The 19,374-nt window shown below is 37.2% G+C and overlaps 1 protein-coding gene across 5 annotated transcripts in view; it reads left to right on the top strand.

The window, feature by feature from the left end:
- Positions 1–1,066: 1,066 nt before the first annotated feature.
- The window catches only part of LOC128681531 (zinc finger protein Xfin-like), a 32,086-nt gene continuing 13,778 nt past the window's right edge, over positions 1,067–19,374 (top strand). For 2 of the 5 annotated variants that reach the window (XM_053765506.1, XM_053765508.1), the window contains exons 1-16: positions 1,067–1,191; positions 2,798–2,948; positions 4,428–5,572; positions 6,815–7,028; positions 7,552–7,661; positions 8,214–8,321; positions 9,913–10,029; positions 10,871–10,926; positions 11,055–11,168; positions 12,355–12,410; positions 13,135–13,237; positions 14,594–14,653; positions 15,686–15,792; positions 16,472–16,648; positions 16,960–17,080; positions 18,884–19,039. In XM_053765506.1, coding sequence (XP_053621481.1) covers positions 2,809–2,948; positions 4,428–5,572; positions 6,815–7,028; positions 7,552–7,661; positions 8,214–8,321; positions 9,913–10,029; positions 10,871–10,926; positions 11,055–11,168; positions 12,355–12,410; positions 13,135–13,237; positions 14,594–14,653; positions 15,686–15,792; positions 16,472–16,648; positions 16,960–17,080; positions 18,884–19,039 — 2,784 coding nt within the window. In that variant the 5' untranslated portion in view covers positions 1,067–1,191; positions 2,798–2,808. Of the gene's footprint in view, positions 1,192–1,758; positions 1,937–2,797; positions 2,949–4,427; positions 5,573–6,814; positions 7,029–7,551; positions 7,662–8,213; positions 8,322–9,912; positions 10,030–10,870; positions 10,927–11,054; positions 11,169–12,354; positions 12,411–13,134; positions 13,238–14,593; positions 14,654–15,685; positions 15,793–16,471; positions 16,649–16,959; positions 17,081–18,883; positions 19,040–19,374 lie in introns of those variants that run through there. The other 3 variants (XM_053765509.1, XM_053765507.1, XM_053765510.1) reach the window with 3 other exon arrangements.

The raw sequence follows: 19,374 nt of genomic DNA on the forward strand, positions 1-19,374 counted from the left end.
GGCATTAGCTAAACTTTTTTTATTTATATTTATATATATATATGTCCGACATAATTAGATTAGCTATAAACCCTTCGCTGAAATAGCCCCAACCAAAGATCTTAAAAATAATTACTTATTTTTGCGTTCTGGCCCCAACCTGCCTGCCCATGGATGCTTGCAGAGAGATAACTATTGCTGCTGGGCGTCGACGCAGAATCAAGACACCCATTTCACAAAACTTTGCGAAGCGTGAATTGAAAACAACTGCATTCAAGATGCCAGATTGATTGTGTGTGATTGCCTGTGGGACAGCACAACGTCGCTAATATTTTCAGCCAGTGAGAGGAGCTGTTTGGTGGTGACTTGACTTGGGCTACCTGGAAGACACTCTATATACTGTGAGCCCAAGTAGGCCAGTGCACGGACAGTCTACTGAGTTGAGGTGTGTGTCAATTACACGGAAAAATAATGTGAAATTTATTATTCACTGGTCAATTACGATACAGTCTGTCTAGAAAGTGAAGAAAATATATAAGGGCGCTGTCTTTTGTTTTTGGGCAACACTGGGTATTTATTAACCAATCATGAGTATTCTATTTGGTATTACAATGGCAAAAAATGTAGTTCTTTAATAATTCATTTTCTTCTCTGTCTTGCTTGACATACAAAAGTTAAGTTTTAAAATAAAATAAGGTATATTTTAGTTAGTTTCTAGTCTGAACTAAGTTTTTTTTTTTTTATATGGACCTACGAGATGATAGCGTTTGAAACGATATGAAAAAGTTTTATCAATCCGATCATAGGATTACTGATACGATGGAATAATTATTATTTAAATAATGTTGTTTGATAGATTTTAAAATGCGTTTCCTACATCACTATCGTAATTTGAAAGAAAAATCAAGAGTAAAACAGATAAAATAGATTGTAGACAATCGACACAAACCAGTATAATTTAATATACATTGCAGGTATTGCAAAACCTTGTTATATTTAATATACAATTAACAATCGATGTATTTCATAATGATTAATTTTACTGATTAATGTCTATTTATTGACGTTTATTGTCTATGGTATTGAATGTTATTATGACGTTATGACTTGTTTGAAGTTTTAAAATTTTCAAATTCATTTGTTTATTTTGGAAATTCTTTATTGATTTTGCTTTAAATCAAAAGGAATTTGATTAGATTTATGTAATTATTGGTGAGTTATTTTTATTTTCTCTCCTTTGTGCTGATTTCCGTTAGAAATTTTAAAAATGTCGCAAAATTATTAAAATGTTACTGGCCGTAATAGTTTGTAGATTGTATACATTGAGTGGCCAGTGTCATTGCAATGCTACACTTTCATGGCTGGAAAAAATTGTCAAATAAAATAGTGAATGCGTCTTTTAAAAACATAATTTATTGTAAAAGTTTAGCGAGTTTGGTCCTTGCAGCATATGCTTTAATTTTTTACTTAACATCCTATGATGCGAATCTCAGCTTTCATCTTAAAAATATATTGCTGTACATCTATGAATAGTATTATACCTATTTGATTTTTGTTTAAAACTATTTGAACAATGTTCAACAAACTTATAAAAACACCTTCTGAAGAGCAAGAGTACATACCTAATTCTATTAAAGTGATTAAAGTTTACAATATTTTTTTATTGTATTATATATATATATATATATATAGAGGACATTATAAATATATAATTAATAACGTTTTATAGAAACCTCATTTATAATGTCCTAGAGGATGTTATAAAAAAATATTGTAAAGTTTCATAGATGAAAGCCTAATGAAGTACAATATAACATAATAATATCTCAATATTCAATATTCAAGAAATTATTTCAATACATTTAATAAAAATTACAATTGCAATAGCACTCTTAAGCGCTAGTATAGTAATTATTGTAAGCTTAGCCAACTAGCAGGCTGTCCCGGCATTGCTCAGGTAAAAACATAATCAATTATACCCCTTAACCTTCCTAAGGAATCATACTATAGGTGAAAACCACATGAAAATCTGTGTAGTAGTTTTTGAGTTTATCGCGAACAGACAGACACGGCAGAGGACTTTGTGTTATAATATGGAAGGATTAAATTCAGGTATGCTTCACAGTGTAAAATAAATTAAAATAAAATCGTGAAGAAACATGCACATTGGTTACAGTTTTTTTATTATTTTCAGTTTCATGGCTCCATCGTACGCCAAAACGATGATTTTGCCTAAGTCAAGGTTGAGATTGACACGGGATATAATATGTTATAATATCCATATTGAAACATGGTTCAGTGTGTAACCTAAAATATAAGAGTATATAAATATATTATACATACATACAGATATAGTAATAGATATAATAGATATAGATACGGTATAGAGAGTAAGCAAAAATTATAAGAAGATATTATTATTTTGTATAAATTTTGCCAATATAATTATAAATGGGGAGAAAACTAATGTTAATAGAAATTGCATATTTACAGGTCTTGGGACATAAGAGGAAAGCAAGTTGTATAGATTTTAAGCATTCAAGAAATATGTGATCAGGTGTACCCTTGTCTAGGCGGCATTCATTTACAGTTTAAGTTCACTAGTGTGACAGTTTAAGTTTATTAGTGAACTTAAACAGTAAGTATGTATTTAGTGTGTGTTCTGTGTGTGTGTGACTACTTGCCACATTTACCTGTGTGGTTGTAATAATCACATCAGATGTCTATTACAACCACAGAGGTGGTTTGAATAAAATCGGACACCAATGTTAGTGGTTAAAAAAAAATTTAGTCCAGTGTAAATTAAATCTTTTTCCAGTGGCTAATCAAATGGCTGAGAATGGAATGCAGACAATGGAAGATCTGCAGCCTATTCCGTTGATATTGTGCATGGAAAATGCTGCAGGGGAGGAGATATCGCTCAGGATAGAGCCTGAAGATGACTTCCAGACCTTTCTGGATAAGGCCAAGTAAGTTACAAACTTTTATACTTTTTTAATGCAAGATTTTATTCAGTTTCCCCTGCCCTTTCTTTCTCACTTGTTACATTCGGAGCTGTGCTCCGAAGCCCAGGGTTCGCATACAAAATCAACAATGAAATTTTTAAGATTTGACTATGCTTTTACAACTGGCTGCCTGCCTGAGGTCAACCCTCTTTGGGGATGCTATTGTTGTCTATTAGCTGTTAAGGCATGTATCCCTTAGTCGCCTCGTACGATCCACGATAGGATTTGCAGTTGTCCTATTCCAGGGCGGAACCACGCGCCACAAAGTTTTGTTTTTAATTTCACTTGCCCTCTCTGTCTGTAACTAAATCTTGTTGTAATAAGTAAAATTTCACCTACTTTGTCATACAGAGTTGAAAATTTTCATAATAATGCAGTGTTATTGCGAGCATCACCTGATGGTGCACACAAGGTGGGCTCCCGACGAGGGAACGGTTTACTATCCGGACATGATCTTATTGTCACATGTTGAATACAACAACACGTTAAAAAAGTTTCAAATAAAAATCTTTTGAAGATTCAGCTTTGATATATCAACCGGCCATTGCCTTACGTCGGTTTTGGCAATGTTATTGTTGCCTATCAACTTCCAAGGTGTAGTATACATAGGCATTATCTACTCGCCTCATACAATATCCACGTGAGGACATGCAGTGATTCCACTCTAGTGCATAACATAAGGAACCACGTGTTCATACCTTGTGCCTTGTATAACCTTAGTGGTGTAATGATTAGAAGAAAGACGCCCGCCTGTGGATCGAAAGGGCTCAGATTCGTATCCTTCTCGTGCCATATGAGTTTGTATACCAATCTGACTCATATACAGGGTTACTGGTATCAAAGGCAAAACCTCCTAAAGACTGTGTTAGGTACATCAAAACAAGCAACTTTTATTCTACGACTTTTCGTGATTCGTAGTTTTTTTTTTCATATAAAAAATACAATCTAATTTGCGATTCTACACATCTTAACTCTATGTAATAGCCAAGCAATACGAGACAGTACCTACAGTACCGTTATGTAGCGGAATCGAACATAGAGATAACGTTTTATAGAAACTACATTAAAACTAAAAAAAGGAAACTTTTTGTATTTATTACGTTTAGACAAAAGTCGTAGAACAAAAGATGTTAGTCTCTATGTAACTTATGCGCCTTTGGAAGGTTATGCGTAAGATGTCAGTAACCCTGTATAGTAGTTTTCGTAGACCACTAGCTGCCGGTGAAGGAAAACATCGTGAGGAAACCTGCACACTGGCTGACAGTTTAGTTCCCTAGTGTGTATGCGACTACCTGCCACTAAATGGCGGTAAGTAGTCGTAAAAGTCGTGTCAGATGCCTTTAGGCGACTTGTATAAAATCTGACACCAGCGTTAGTAATAACACTGACACCAGCGTTAGTCACACACGCGATATGATAACCTTGTATTATTATGCATTTCAGATCTGTACTAGGCTTCGATGTTGATATAAATTCTATAACGCGCAACCAACCGGTCTCGCTAGACGACAACATATACCAATTTCTCATAAACTCCGAGCAGACATACGAAACCGCCCTAAACGAGAATTACGACCAAATTCTCGAACAGACCGGCGAAAATGACGATTTAGTTTACGTTTTAGACGACGGGACCCAAATTAGAGCGTCCCAAATCCATTTCGACAATGAGGACCCACCCGTGGATCTCACTGCTGAGAAAATACCGTTCGTAAAATACGCTGACGTCCCACCCGATGACATCGAAGTAGATATCACAGAAGACGTCAACATCAAGAATTATAATATTGTGGAAAGTCCCGTCTCGCGGTGGTCTAGCAAAAATTCCAGTCCAAAATTAAGCTTTATCAACAGTCTACCATTTAAATTGGTCTGCAACAACACATCTGGTTTTGAAGCACAGTTCACAAAATATCTGGAAACTAACACTAACGCACCAAAAACTTATGCGACTTTGAACCCTGTTGTTAATAGAAATAAGAGTCCAAGAAGTCTGATCAACGATAATTTTAAGAATTACAATGAGAATTTCAATAGGACCGATGATTTCACAGCATTCACACGTGAAGAGATACTCAATATGTTCAAAGACTCCCCGGTAGCGTCTTTACCGTACAAGAACCCGGTTTTGGAGAAAAGGAGGCATGTACGCAAATCTGATCCATCGAGGCTTCACAAGTCTTGGATAACGAAGTCAAATTACGATGACGGCGTATTGATCGTTGATAGTGAGAGCAAGAATTGCTTTATATGTGGGAAATATGTTGAAAATAATCTGGATAAGTTGTATTTGTTTGATAATGAAGACCAAAAGATTCATAGGTCGTCTCCGCAGAAGAAAATGTCGAGACAGTTGAAGATTATTTGCGAGAGTTGTTTGGGCGAAAATTTTAGGCCGTGTAGAATGAAAGGGCCTAACCAATGCTTGAACGCAGACGAATATTTAGTGATAAGGAATAACCAACAGTACATCTTTCAAAAAGTCACAGATTTCTCCTTCAAAAAGGAGTTTGACAAAGAACCGGTCGAAGATGCAGGATTGGAACTAAAGAAGGTTGATAAAGAGGAATTGGTGAATGTTGAAATAGGTATATCCATAGTCTCTCTCTCTCTCTCTCCCTGTTGCATTCTAAACTGTAATGTCTGACGGAGTATAAGTAAAAAACTTTCGAAAGATGACGTCAGTAACCGCTTGCCTGACGTCAACTCTCTTTGGAAATGCTGTTGTTACTATCAGCTGCCAAGGCTATGTTCCCTTAGTCGTCTCGTACGACATCAACGGGAGGTTATAGACTGGTTGTTTATAAAAGTCTCTCTTAAAAGTAGATTGATTATAAAAGTCTCTCGTCTAATAGTTTTCCTGGTGTCTGCTTCATAACAACCCGTCCAGTAGATTTTCCGTGATAGTTTCGCATTTATACTTATAATAAAATTGCAACTGGACTATGTCTGTACATCTATACTATTATTGGATTACTGTATTATTATAAAGAGGTAAGCGTTTGTGAGTTTGTATGTTTGAGGCGGGTAATCTACGAAACTACCGAACCGATTTAAAGAAATTCTTTCACCATTAGAAAGGTACATTATCCAAGATTGCTATAGGCTATATTTTATATCAAAATTCCCACGAGAGCGAAGCCCCGGGCAACATCTAGTCGGAGATAATTACGAAAAAAATAAGTGAGGACTATTTCGAGTCAATAGAAGCCAAAACAATTTTTTTTAGAATTTTTCGACGACCTTGGTGGCGCAGTGGTAAAGTTCTTGCCACTGAACCGAGAGGTCCCGGGTTCGATCCCCGGTCGGGTTATGATGGAAAATGATCTTTTTCTGATTGGCCCGGGTCTTGGATGTTTATCTATATATGTATTTGTTATAAAATATAGTATCGTTGAGTTAGTATCCCATAACACAAGTCTCGAACTTACTTTGGGGCTAGCTCAATCTGTGTGATTTGTCCTAATATATTTATTTATTTATTTATTTGTCTATCTGTCAGTAAAGGAAAGCCAAGAAGGGCATTCCTAGATAAAATAAAAGAGAAGGCTGAGATCGATTTCACCTCCCTATAGGGAGGTGAAATCCATAGCTGAGGACAGAATTAGATGGAAAATGCTCCACCGACAAGAACAAAGTTCTTAAATTAATTGATGATGTCTATCTGTATGTCTGTACGCGCATCACATAATACTACTGAACGGATCTGAATTAAATTCGGCACAGAGATAGATTTTGGCCTGGATTTGAATATAGTAAACTATATCCAATTAAACTAATTCAATAACTATAATATGAATAGGAAGGATAAGGATGGAACGATATTTCAGGCTCCGACGGTGAGATCATAACGAAACCCGTGGACAATGACGTGGACTGCGATGACGTCATACTGATCAAAGACGATCCGAGCTCCAGCGAGCCGGAAGTCGTGGAGCCGCCGGAAATAGACGACGTCATAGACAATCTCGACGACGCCGATGAGGAGGTGAAGGAGTTTCTGGGAAAATACCAATGTGACCATGCGACCGAGTTGAAATGTCGGTTGGTTCCAGTTTTTTTTTTCATGTCATTAATTTATCAATAACTATAATATAATAGATTATACACGTAAACCTTCCTCGGGAATCACTATATCTATTGGTGAAAACCGCATGAAAATCCGTGTAGTACTTTTCGAGTTTATCGCGAACAGACAGAAGGATGCGGCAGAGGACTTTGTTTTAGTTGCGTCCCGGGGCCTCGCTCCCGCGGCATTTCAGGATGAAAATTACCCTGTGTTTTATTTGTTATATGACTTTTACGATCACCTACCGCCATCTAGCGACAGGTACTCGCATACACACTAGTGAACTAAACTATCAACCAGCAGGTTTCCTCACGATGTTTTCCTTCACCGGAAGCAAGTGGTGGTCCATGAAAACTACTATACTTGAGTCAGATTGGTATACAAACACGCGTGGTACGAGTAGGATTCGAACCTGGGACCCTCCGATCAAGTGTAAGGTCTTATTCAGAACCAGATCGAGCAATGATTTAATTAATGAGATATTTAATTTTTTTCAAGATTTTGCGACACTGTATTCCCTGCTTTGCTAGAAGTGATGGATCACTGTGAGATCCATAAGCATGAAATTGAGGACGGCGTGGTGTTTCCGTGTCCGCTCTGTAATTATGGTAAGACTAGTGGCCTGCTCCGGCTTCGATCGGATAATATCGTAATAAAAAATTAGCCTCATGTTACATTCTGAAGGTTTAGCCTGTCTCCGTGCCAAATTCCATTAAAATCGGTCCAGTATTTTTTTGAGTTTATTCATTACAAAAAAAAATATAGGTATACATAAATTCAAATAATTTCTCTTTATAACATTAGTACTGTATGGATAAATCTAAAATCTAAAATTTCAGAGGATCTTAAGATATAATATACTTTATAGTTTTCTATATCTACGTTACTTTCAAACGAATGAGAAATTGTTTTTCTCGGTTCAGACTAAAATAAGATTTATTTAATTACTAGATGTTGCCCGGGGCTTCGCTTCATTGGGAATTTTGAGATAAAAATATAGCCTATAGCAATATTGGATGATGTACCTTTCTAATGGTGAATTTTTAAAATCAGTTTTATATTTTCGGAGATTACCCGCCTTAAACATACAAACTCACATACGCTTACCTCTATAATAATAGTATAGATTATATTATTACATAAATGATTTTTTTTCATAGGTTACGCAAATGTGAAGTGGTTGAAGGCACACGTGAAAGCTGCGCATGAGAAGAAGGAGAAGATAACGGAGAATAAAGAATCTAATATGACTATTGAAGTAGACAAAGGTACTGTTACGATAGCATTTAACCCTAGCAGCGTCATTGCATCAGCGACCCAGTTACTACTACACATTTGCTTTAACATTATATTGACGACCTCGGTGGCGCAGTGGTAAGGTTCTTGTCACTGAACCGAGAGGTCCCGGGTTCGATCCCCGGTCGGGTCATGATGAAAAATGATCTTTTTCTGATTGGAATCTTGGATGTTTATCTATATATGTATTTGTCATAAAATATAGTATCGTTGAGTTAGTATCCCATAACACAAGTCTCGAACTTACTTTGGGGCTGGCTCAGTCTGCGTGATTTGTCCTAATATATTTATTTATTTATTTATATTATTGAGGCAGTCCGCTCTCGACATTCTTTGTATAATCCATTTCATATTATAACTTCCATTTCTTTGTAATTTATTCTTAAAATAAACAGTTAATTTTCGTTTTTTAAAATGAGACTTTCAACGGACCCCGTAACAGTACCATACAAAATTGTGTAAAATCAAATTCAAAACGAATTTTAAGTAAGTTTGTTACCTCTTCACGCTCTATCTACTCAAACAATCCTCTTGAAATTTTCCATACATGCAGTTTGAAGTGTGGAGAAGGACATAGGGTACCGAGCGAAGGTTTAAGGTTAAGGTTAGGTTTCGAGCGAAGCCCCGAGCAAAAGTTAGTTTATTCATAAATTAAATAATTTAGACCCTCACAGGCACTGTTTCACGTCAAATTTTTATATTATACTATCTGCGCCCCGGGGCTTTGCTCCCGTAGGAATTTCGGGATAAAAAGTACCCTATGTGATATTCCAGGTTATATTCTACCCGTGTACCAAATTTCATAACAATCGCTCCAGTACATTTTGCGTGAAAGAGTAACATCTTCATCCTCACAAACTTTCGCTTTTATAATATTAGTAGTATAGTAATTACTCAAAACTAACACATTTTCGGAACGACCACTGCTGAGAAGAAATGCCGAAAGAAATTACAAACTATGTTGGTCCCTGTTTTTTATTATTTACTTCCGTTCCAGGCTTCGCTCGTGTAAAAACATAATAAATTGTACACATAAACTTTCCTCAGGAACCACACTATCTATTACAAAAACCCGCATCAAAATCCGTTGCGTAGTTTTCAAGATCTAAGCATACATAACGTAGCGACAGACAGCGGGAAGCGACTTTTATTTTATACTATATTGTGGTACAGTATTTGCATCTGCGGTGGAGGTGTAATGGTTAAAACGCTCGTCTGTGGATCGAAAGGTCCCAGGTTCGAATCCTACTCGTGCCACATGAGTTTGTATACCAATCTGACTCATTTATAGCAGGAGTTTTCATCGACCACCACTTGCTTCCGGTGAAGGAAAAACATCGCGAGGAAACCTGCACACTGGTTGATTATTAACTTGTGTGTGAAATGGAGAAGGCAATGGCAAACCACTCCATTAATAATGCCAAGAAAGTTGTTGTGTGTGTTTCATTCCACGTAATGACCACGACCCTCAGCCATGAGGAATACGACTATTAAGAAGATGTTGCATCTACCAATTTGAATGGAATTTTTCACACGTTTAGTCAATTTATTACTTGATAATAGGGTTTTTGGCGTGTGTTCCAGAGGAAGATGTAAAAACGTACCCGGATAACGAACCCGGATCCCCCGTTGCAAAGCGCACGCGAAGCTCCAACAAGAAATCTGACGAAGAAGGAAAGGGTTTGTTTACATTAATCTTTACACTATTATTCTTAAATTATTTTGACGACCTCGGTGGCGCAGTGGTAAAGTTCTTGCCTCTGAACCGTGAGGTCCCGGGTACGAACCCCGGTCGGGTCATGATGGAAAATGATCTTTTTCTGATTGGCCCGGGTCTTGGATGTTTATCTATATATGTATTTGTTATAAAATATAGTATCGTTGAGTTAATATCCCATAACACAAGTCTCGAACTTACTTTGGGGTTAGCTCAATCTGTGTGATTTCTCTTTATATATTAAAAAAAAATCTTCTTTTCTTTGTTCTTCTTCTATTATTCGCCGTTTAAAGACTTTTATATACTAGCTGCCCGTTCCGGCTACGCTTGGGTAAAAACATAATAAATTACACACCTAAACCTTCCTAAGGAATGACACTATCTTTTGGTGAAAACCGCATGATAATCCGTGCCGTCGTTTTTGAGCTAATCGCGAACAGACAGACGGACAGATGCGGTAGAGGACTTTGTTTTATAATATAGAAAGAAATAAAGAAAGAGAAAAAGAGAGACAGAGATAGAGAGAAATATTGAAAGAGAAATCATTTATTCGGCAGACACAAACATTAAAAATAAATGAAAATAAACAATATTACGTAATGATAATATTTTTTTAATTTCTATCCCTCGTCAGTTATTGCCCTTATTGATACAATTGGCGTTTTGGTGAAATGGAACAATTTGGTGCAGTGGTCATTCTGATAATTGGACATATTCATTCTGATACTGTAGTAATTTTGATACATTTTGATATAGTGTAAATAAATAATAAATTGAAAAGAAAGATACATTTTCATTTTCTAGTTTCTCCACATTTGAAGGAGCCGAAAGAAGAAATAAAACAAGAGAATATTGAGAAGGTCAGTTCCTCATCAAAATGTACTATGTCAAAATTATTTTATTAATGTACTAGTTAAAAATAATACGTTCAGTTGTTTTGATTAATGAAGATGTGTAAAAAAATGTTATCTATAAAAAAAAATTGTAGGGAGAGACGACTATAGAAGTGGAAGTGAAACAGGAGAACATAGTGAGCAGCGACGACGAGATATGGATCGTGCATACCGGAGAAGAACAATTGGAGAATATTTTCCAAAAACAGGTATTATTATCCATACTGACTAATATTATAAATGCGAAAATCTGATGAAAAACAGCTAAATCACTGGACCGATTTTGATGAAATTTGCTATGCACGTAGTTAAAGAGCCCCGATCAAAAAAGGCCCTTTTTTAAATTAACCACCAAAAGACTATAATGGGGGTGAAAGTTTGTATGAAGATCATGTTGAAAATACGACCAAAGACGACTTAATTTGCTATCTCACAAAAATGTAGAAATATTCCACGCTGACGAACTCGCGGGTAAATAGCTAGTACTATTCTATGTTTACACTAGTCTACACTCTACACAGTTTACACACACAGTACACAGTGTAATGAAATTCATACAAGTGTTCGCAAAAAGACGAAACAGCCGCCAGCGTCGACAAAGTAGTCAGGGTTGTCACAAAATATGAAACACGTGATAATATATCGTTATTCCCCGCAACTGCCACCATCTCACGCTTGCCCTCATCATCATGGGGTGCCATCTTCGAATTGAAGTTTGGAGGTCAGCGTACGCGGCTTTGGACCGCTATTTTCAGTTGGTTGTATCTAAGTCCGGTCCAATCCTTTATGTCATCACGCTTGCCCCGTAACTTTGTAACTAATAGGCACTTTATTAATCGGCGGCGGCCGACGACCTCGATGGCGCGGGTGGAGTGGTAAAGTGCTTGCCTCTGAACCGAGAGGTCATGGAAAATGCTATTTTTCTTAGATGTTTATCTATATATGTATTTGTTATAAAATATAGTATCGTTGAGTTAGTCTTAGAGTTAGTTACTTAGCAAGTCCCGAACTTACTTTGGGGCTAGCTCAATCTGTGTGATTTGTCCTAATATTATTTATTAATAAATCCGCCTATGGTTCGAAAGGTCTCAGGTTCGTATCCTACTCATGCCATATGAGTTTGTATACCAATCTGACTCATATATAAGTATATAGTAGTTTTCTTAGACCACCACTTGCTTCCGGTGACGGAAAACATCGTGAGGAAACCTGCACACTGGTTGACAGTGTGTGTATGCGACTACCTGCCACTAGATGGCGGTAAGTAGTCGTAAAAGTCATATCAGATGCCTTTAGGCGACTTGAATAAAAATGTGTCACTAGTGTTAACACACTCAATTTTTACGTGAGAAGTCGCTGTCACAGCTAGTATTCCGATGTTTACCTTTATTTCAGGGTGAGGAAGAAAAGGGCGCAACCCTCAAGAAAACCCACAAGTGTATCAATTGCAGGTATTTTAAACATTACATTTTACGCTAGTGTTATAATCGACTAGCTTTTGCCGACAAATTCGTATGTGAGTAAAAATCCGTTTCCCGTGGGAATTTCAGGAAATCCCTTCTTAGTGCTCCCCTACATTGTCCTAGAAACCTACACAGCAAATTTCCACTTTCTACGCCCAGTAGTTTCGGCTGTGCGTTGTCTGTCAGTCATATATATATATATATATATATATATATATATATATATATATATATATATATATATATATATATGTATATATATATATATATTGATTGCTTTCCGTCACAGTTGTCGACTTGTATGTTGAACGTGTGTACAGTCATCAGCACATCAAGTTACCCCGCATGAACCCCTATGGCGCGGTGATAGCGGCGAGTTTGCAATCAATTTGGGTAGGTTGATGTGCTGTTGACTGTACACACGCGTGCATTGATCATTATTGTTTATATTAACAATGCTTTTTATACTTCTTTTTAAATATCTTAATGTGATTACAAGATTAGTAGTATTGTGTCATATATATATATGACAAATAAAAATACAACTGTTCTCTTTATTTATTTAGTTAAATACAATGTTATAACAATATATGTATCCTTTTAAAGTATTTAGTGAGAAAAAATGAGCACTTACAATGATATTATTATAATTTATTATGCTTCTAACCAAGCTACGCCGGCACGGATCGTTAATAGTGACAATCTGTTATAGTCAAATCTTCACATCGGCCGAAGTGTTTGCAAGCCACAAGTGTCGGAAGCGCGGACGCAAGCCTAAATCAAACGACGTAGTTGCGATTGATGATGATGTCAAGGTACTTTATTACAAGCTCTCTATTTAGTCTCAACTGTCCCTATGTTTGTTTGTCTGTAATGAAATCTTGCATGTTAATTGTCAGTGTATTTTGCTTGTCCCACAGAGTTCCCTTGAAACTCATCACTCATTCTAATATTTTAAATGCAAATGTCTGTCTGTTCCGATTTCTCGGCTAAACGGCTGTACCGATTTTGTTGAAATTTGGTGTGCATGTTGTTAAAGAAGCCCGTTACAACATAGGCTGCTTTTCTTTATAATTAAGCCCCAAATGACTATAATAAAGGTAAAAGTTTGTATGAAAATCATGTCTATTTACGCGGGCGAAGTTAAGTCTTGTAATAACTGTTTGTGCAAAAATAAAAAAAACTGTGAATGATGATTTGTTGATAGTCTCTCTCATCAGATCGTTTCCGGTTTTCCGGTTATTTCCTCAGCCGTTGAGGGCCCTTTTTCCTACGTTTTCGCCTTTACTTCGCACGGTCGTCGGCATCCCTTGTCAGACCATTGTCACGCATATCATCCGTGACGACACAAGCACTTCTTAGTTTTGCCACTTCTGCTAGGCTTATATCGCACTGACGCCCCGGGGCGTCGCTCCCTTGGGCATTTCGGGATACAAAGTACCCTATGTGTTGTTCCAAATTTCCTAGCCGTGTACAAAATTTCATAACAATCGGTCAAGTAGATTTTGCATGAAAGAATAACAAACAAACATAGGTACATACATTCGCACATCCTCACAAATTTTCGCATTGTTAATATTATGAGATTTATTTTGTCGATAGAACATACAATAAAATATGTTCCTAACAATATGTTAAGGCTAATGTACTACAAACGAAAATGAACAAAAGTCTGAATAGAAATTTATTATTATTATTATTATACAGTGCCATGCCTCATTGCTCAGTCGCGCTCCGTTGCGTTGTAGCTACGTTGTTTTCTATGGGGCCACTTTTTATCGCATAAACTATTTTGTCCTATTGTTCTTTGGCATAACGATTTTGGCATACAATATTTGGTCATCATTGATAATAGGTCTAAGGCATAATTGATTTTTGGCATACGGGTATATGTGGCATAATTAACTTTTAGGTTGCGTTAGGTTAGTTATGGTTCAAATTGTTATGCTTAAAAATCATAGTAAAGTATGCTGTGTTACATTATGGCTTAAATTTGTATGCTTATAGACAGAGACCGGTTTCTATAGGTTTTCACACTGACATGCGTTGACGTACGTCGAAACTACATACGACTTCCGCGTTGTCTGTCGTCGACGGACGTCAAAATGACGGAGCGCGACTAAGAGCAATGGGGATTCCACTTAGTCCGTACTTACTAATTTTTTTTGCAGAGACCACCAGGTAGACCGAGAATATGTGACAAGAAATCAAGCAACGACTTGCTTGTTGAGGTATATACTTTGCTATGTACTAGCTTTTGAACGCGGCTTCGCGCTTATTTCGTGTGTCCGCTCATAACTTATTACATACTCAAATTTTGAAACTTTCAGTAAGAAGTCATTAGCAGAAAGGCAATAATGAAGGTACTTAGCTGTCGAACAAACATATTTTTTCTTCGCTAAGATATTACTATATCGTGATACCACTTTAGTGTATCATTAAATATTGGACGAGACCAAAAATGTGTGTTTTTATTTTGGACATATCGTTGCAAATATTGTCATTATCGCAGTTATTGCTTCACATGTGTTTCTATAAATACAAGGGCTTTCGAATAGTCATCAAATTAAATGCTTATTTGTCATCTATTCTTTTAGTAAATAGACTTTGAATAATGATTATTGGAGGTTGCTTGATACGGGTAATTAACGCGCACGTACGTATTGTAACACGACCCGAAAAGTCCCGAAATATAAAAGGTACGTGCGCGTTAAATACCCATATTAAGAAATTGGTTATTGGAGATTATAATTATTTTATATTATTTTTAATTTAACCTTTAATGTAAGCTAAGTACAAAATCAACAACAAACCAAACAAACAAAACTTATCTAGGGCGTGAGGCCTGGTGTCTTGTATGACAGGCTGTTTCAGCCTGTTCCAAGCACCAGTCTTCGCGAAATAATTAGCACAAAAAAGAATATGTATAATGAGAATTTTTTTTCGTAAACTTTTAATAATGTATTTAAATGGATTTATTATACATGTCACATATGCTTTTTAACTTTTTATTTTGAAAGTAATAATGAGATGAAAACATACTAAAATCGAGCGGGAATTGAAACCGCGCCCGGGAATTGAACGTCGGCGTAAGACGTAAAGGGTTGAAATCAATTCAGCCGAACTGACATTGTCTCGATAGCTCAGTGCTCAAGAGCACTGTCCCGTATAGACAGGGGTGCGGGTTCAATTCACGCTCATTTCTAGAATTTTTTCTTCTCATTATTTGTAATAATGTATTTTTTGTAAATTTTTACCAACAGAGGCATCGCAAGCGCAAGGACAAGGCCCCCACTTCGGACCCGCAGATCGTCACGTGTCACAACTGCAATGAATCGTTTACGTCCAAAGTGCGCCTCAAATTTCATATGTAAGTGAGTTTTATAGTTAAATATAAATAAATGTATAATATACTGACCTGCGCCCCGCGTGGGCATTTCGGGGTGAAAAGTACTAACTAACTAAATTAACTAAAGTACTAAATAAACGATATTATATTTTATAAAATACTGTCGGCCCGTCGCGGCTTCGCTCGGGTAAAATCATAACAAATTATACACATAAATCTTCCTCAGGAATCTCACTATCTATTTAAAAAACCAGCTTAAATATCTTTACAGGATAGTCCTAATAGTATACAAATACAACAATTTTCTCTCATAAGTACAGATTTAAATACAGACAAATATGCATTTTTCTTTACTTTCATCGCGAGAAACTAACGAGAAACACACTAACATATATCCGTCTCTCTTCATGTCAGGCAATTCCACGAGACAACTAGTCTACTATCTTGATAACTTCAGATTGGCACTACTCTTGTTCTGAATGCGAAGGAGCTCCATCTTCCACAACAAGATGCTAACGAGAAACACACTAACATATATCCGTCTCTCTTCATCTCAGGCAATTCCACGAGACAACTAGTCTACTACCTTGATAACTTCAGATTGGCACTACTCTTGTTCTGAATGCGAAGGAGCTCCATCTTCAACAACGAGATGCTAACGAGAAACACACTAACATATATCCGTCTCTCTTCATCTCAGGCAATTCCACGAGACAACTAGCCTGCTGACTTCAGACGGCCGCTACTCCTGCGCAGAATGCGAGGGCGCTACGTTTTCGACTGAAAGCGAACTGTTCGATCACGTTCATTTCAAACATGACAAGCAGAAAAGATGGCAGTGTCCAGTTGCTGATTGCGGGAAGACTTTTTATCTGAGGTAAGGGGAAAAACAGTGGTGGCGTTGGTGGTGTAATGGTTAAGACGCCCGCCTCTGGGTCGAAAGGTCCCGGGTTCGAATTCAGTGCTCAAGAGCACTGTCCCGGATAGACAGGGGCGCGGGTTCAATTCACGCTCATTTCCAGAATTTTTTCTTCTCATTATTTGTAATAATATAAATCTTCGTATCCACATCCATGATCCAGCCACATTGTCTATTTTATCTAGATCATACATGTTTTTTTACAATTCTCTGACTTTGCCCTATTGTAAGACGCATCAAACAGGCAACAAATAAAAAAATTGTCACAGGGCAACGTTGACAAAACACAGCCGCAGTCACACAGACACGCGGCGCTATGTGTGCGTCACTTGCGGGAAGAGATTCTTGGACAAACAGACGCTAGACGAACACGGCGTCACACATTTGCAGGTATAAATCCTTCTAATATTATAAATGCGAAAGTTTGTGTGGATATATGTTTGTTACTCTATCACGCAAAATCTAATGGACCGATTGTTGCGAAATTTGGTACACGGGTAGAATACAACCTAGAATAACATACAGGGTACTTTTTATTTTGAAATGACCAACAGGAGCAAAGCGCCGGCGCGCATCTAGTTTATATATAAATGATGTTTTAGAACATTATAGTTAGACTATTGTAAATAAATAATCAATTTTATTGAGGAAGGAATAATTTCCAATATCAATCCTAACTTATGAATGCGAAAGTAAATTTGTTTGTTTGTTACTTGTTCACTCCGTATCTACTCAAACAATCTTCTTGAAATTTTGCATAGATGTAGTTTTATAGTATGGAGAAGGACATACGTTACTTTTCATCCCGGAAAAATAACTGTTCCCGTGGAAATTTTACGGCTTTGTTAATATTTTCATAAATTGTAATGACAGCGCGGCCGCAGCGGTCGAAAGGCTCTGGGAACTAACGGGTTAATTTCACGACTGTTTGAACGCGGCGTGTAGCGTTTCATTGTTGTCGCATATTTTTTTTTTCAAATATAGAATCATTTTTTTAATTAAACGTATATAAAATTAACATTGTACCAGTACTTTACCTATTTATAAAATAGGACAATTAATTTGATTACTGTGTATGTTACAATTTAATAAACACTAATGACAGCCCACGGCGGCGTTCAAAACGCTCGTGAAATTCACCCTAGCATGCTTCGGACTGGGATTTATGGAAGTAGAGATCTCTGCCCAGCCACTTTCACAAGTGACTAATAAATTAAAAAAAAAAGTTTCAATGAGTAGATATTTTATTTTACGTTTAATATGTTTCTATATTTGTATCCGCAGATCAAATTGCCCCCTTTTACTTGTCCCGTCCTGATTTCAATCCCTTTATTATATAGTGCTTTTTATAAAGCTTTTGTTTAATTTGCTCTGTATGTTTGTCCGGGTGGAAATTTGCAACTTAATCTTCAACCGATTGAGCCCAAATACATACTACTGTAAATGCGTATTGAGCTGAAATACATAATATAGAAGCGGTGGTGGTGCAATGGTTAAGACCGCCGCCTGAGGATCGAAAGGTTCAGGCCCAGGTTCGAATCCTACTCGTGCCACATGAGTTTGTATATCTGACTCATGTATAGTAGTTTTCATCGACCACCACTTGCTTCCGGTGAGGGAAAAACATCGTGAGGAAACCTGCACACGTGTTGATTATTAATTTGTTTGTGAAATGGAGAAGTCAATGGCAAACCACTCCATTAATAAGTTGTTACGTGTGTTTCATTCCATGTAATGACCACGACCCACAGTCGTGAGGAATACGATTATGAAGAAGAATAAACCCCAAAGTCTGTCTGTTCCGCTTTCACGGTTAAACAACTGGACCGATTTTGATGAAATTGTTTTTTTTTTTGTTTTGTTTCAAAAATCAACCCGTAATGACTATAATGGGGGTGAAAGTTTGCATGAAAATAATATTGGTTCCGTTTTCGCTGATAAATTCATGTGGGGGAAAACGCGGGCCAAGGTTGGTATATATCTGTGCTCCCTATGTTGGAACCGGGGTTCTTCTACATACATAACCAAATCATCAAAATCGGTCCAGCGGTTTAGCCGTAAAAGTGAACAGACAGACTTTTGCATTCATAATATTAGTATGGATATTGTATACGGCTTAATCCCGAAACCAGACACGCAACATCCTTCTATCCAGCCCCTTCCTCTCCCCCCCCACTCCCACCCTCCTTCCAGATCAAGCCGTTCCAGTGCCACATCTGCCTGAAGCAGCTGACGCGGCGCTCGCGCCTGCGCATGCACCTGCGCGCGCACGAGGAGGCGCTCGCGCCGGAGCTCGTGCTGGTCTGCGCAGTGTGCTGCCAGGCCTTCAAGAATGTGGACGATGCCCAGGTGACACCAGTGTCTCCCGATGCACTCGGCGCCGTGCCCAATGCTGTTGTTAAATATAACAATATTGTTTTTTTTCTTTCATACATATTCACACACATATATAAAAGAGACTTAGCACGAACCTCACAGCGGCCACGGCGATTGCAAGGTCGTTGAAACGTCAGCAACAATTATGTATACATAATAAAAAAGATTCATGCTAAGTTTTGTTAATATATGTATAGTTAAATGCTATTGTATATGCCATAGTCGCCACGTATATGAAATGGTGAAATGATATGAGAATATGAAATGGTCCTGTTTTAAGGCGGAAACGCCCACAGTATGACAGTTGA

This window comes from Plodia interpunctella, chromosome 27 (assembly GCF_027563975.2).
Source record: "Plodia interpunctella isolate USDA-ARS_2022_Savannah chromosome 27, ilPloInte3.2, whole genome shotgun sequence".
Lineage (NCBI taxonomy): Eukaryota > Metazoa > Arthropoda > Insecta > Lepidoptera > Pyralidae > Plodia > Plodia interpunctella.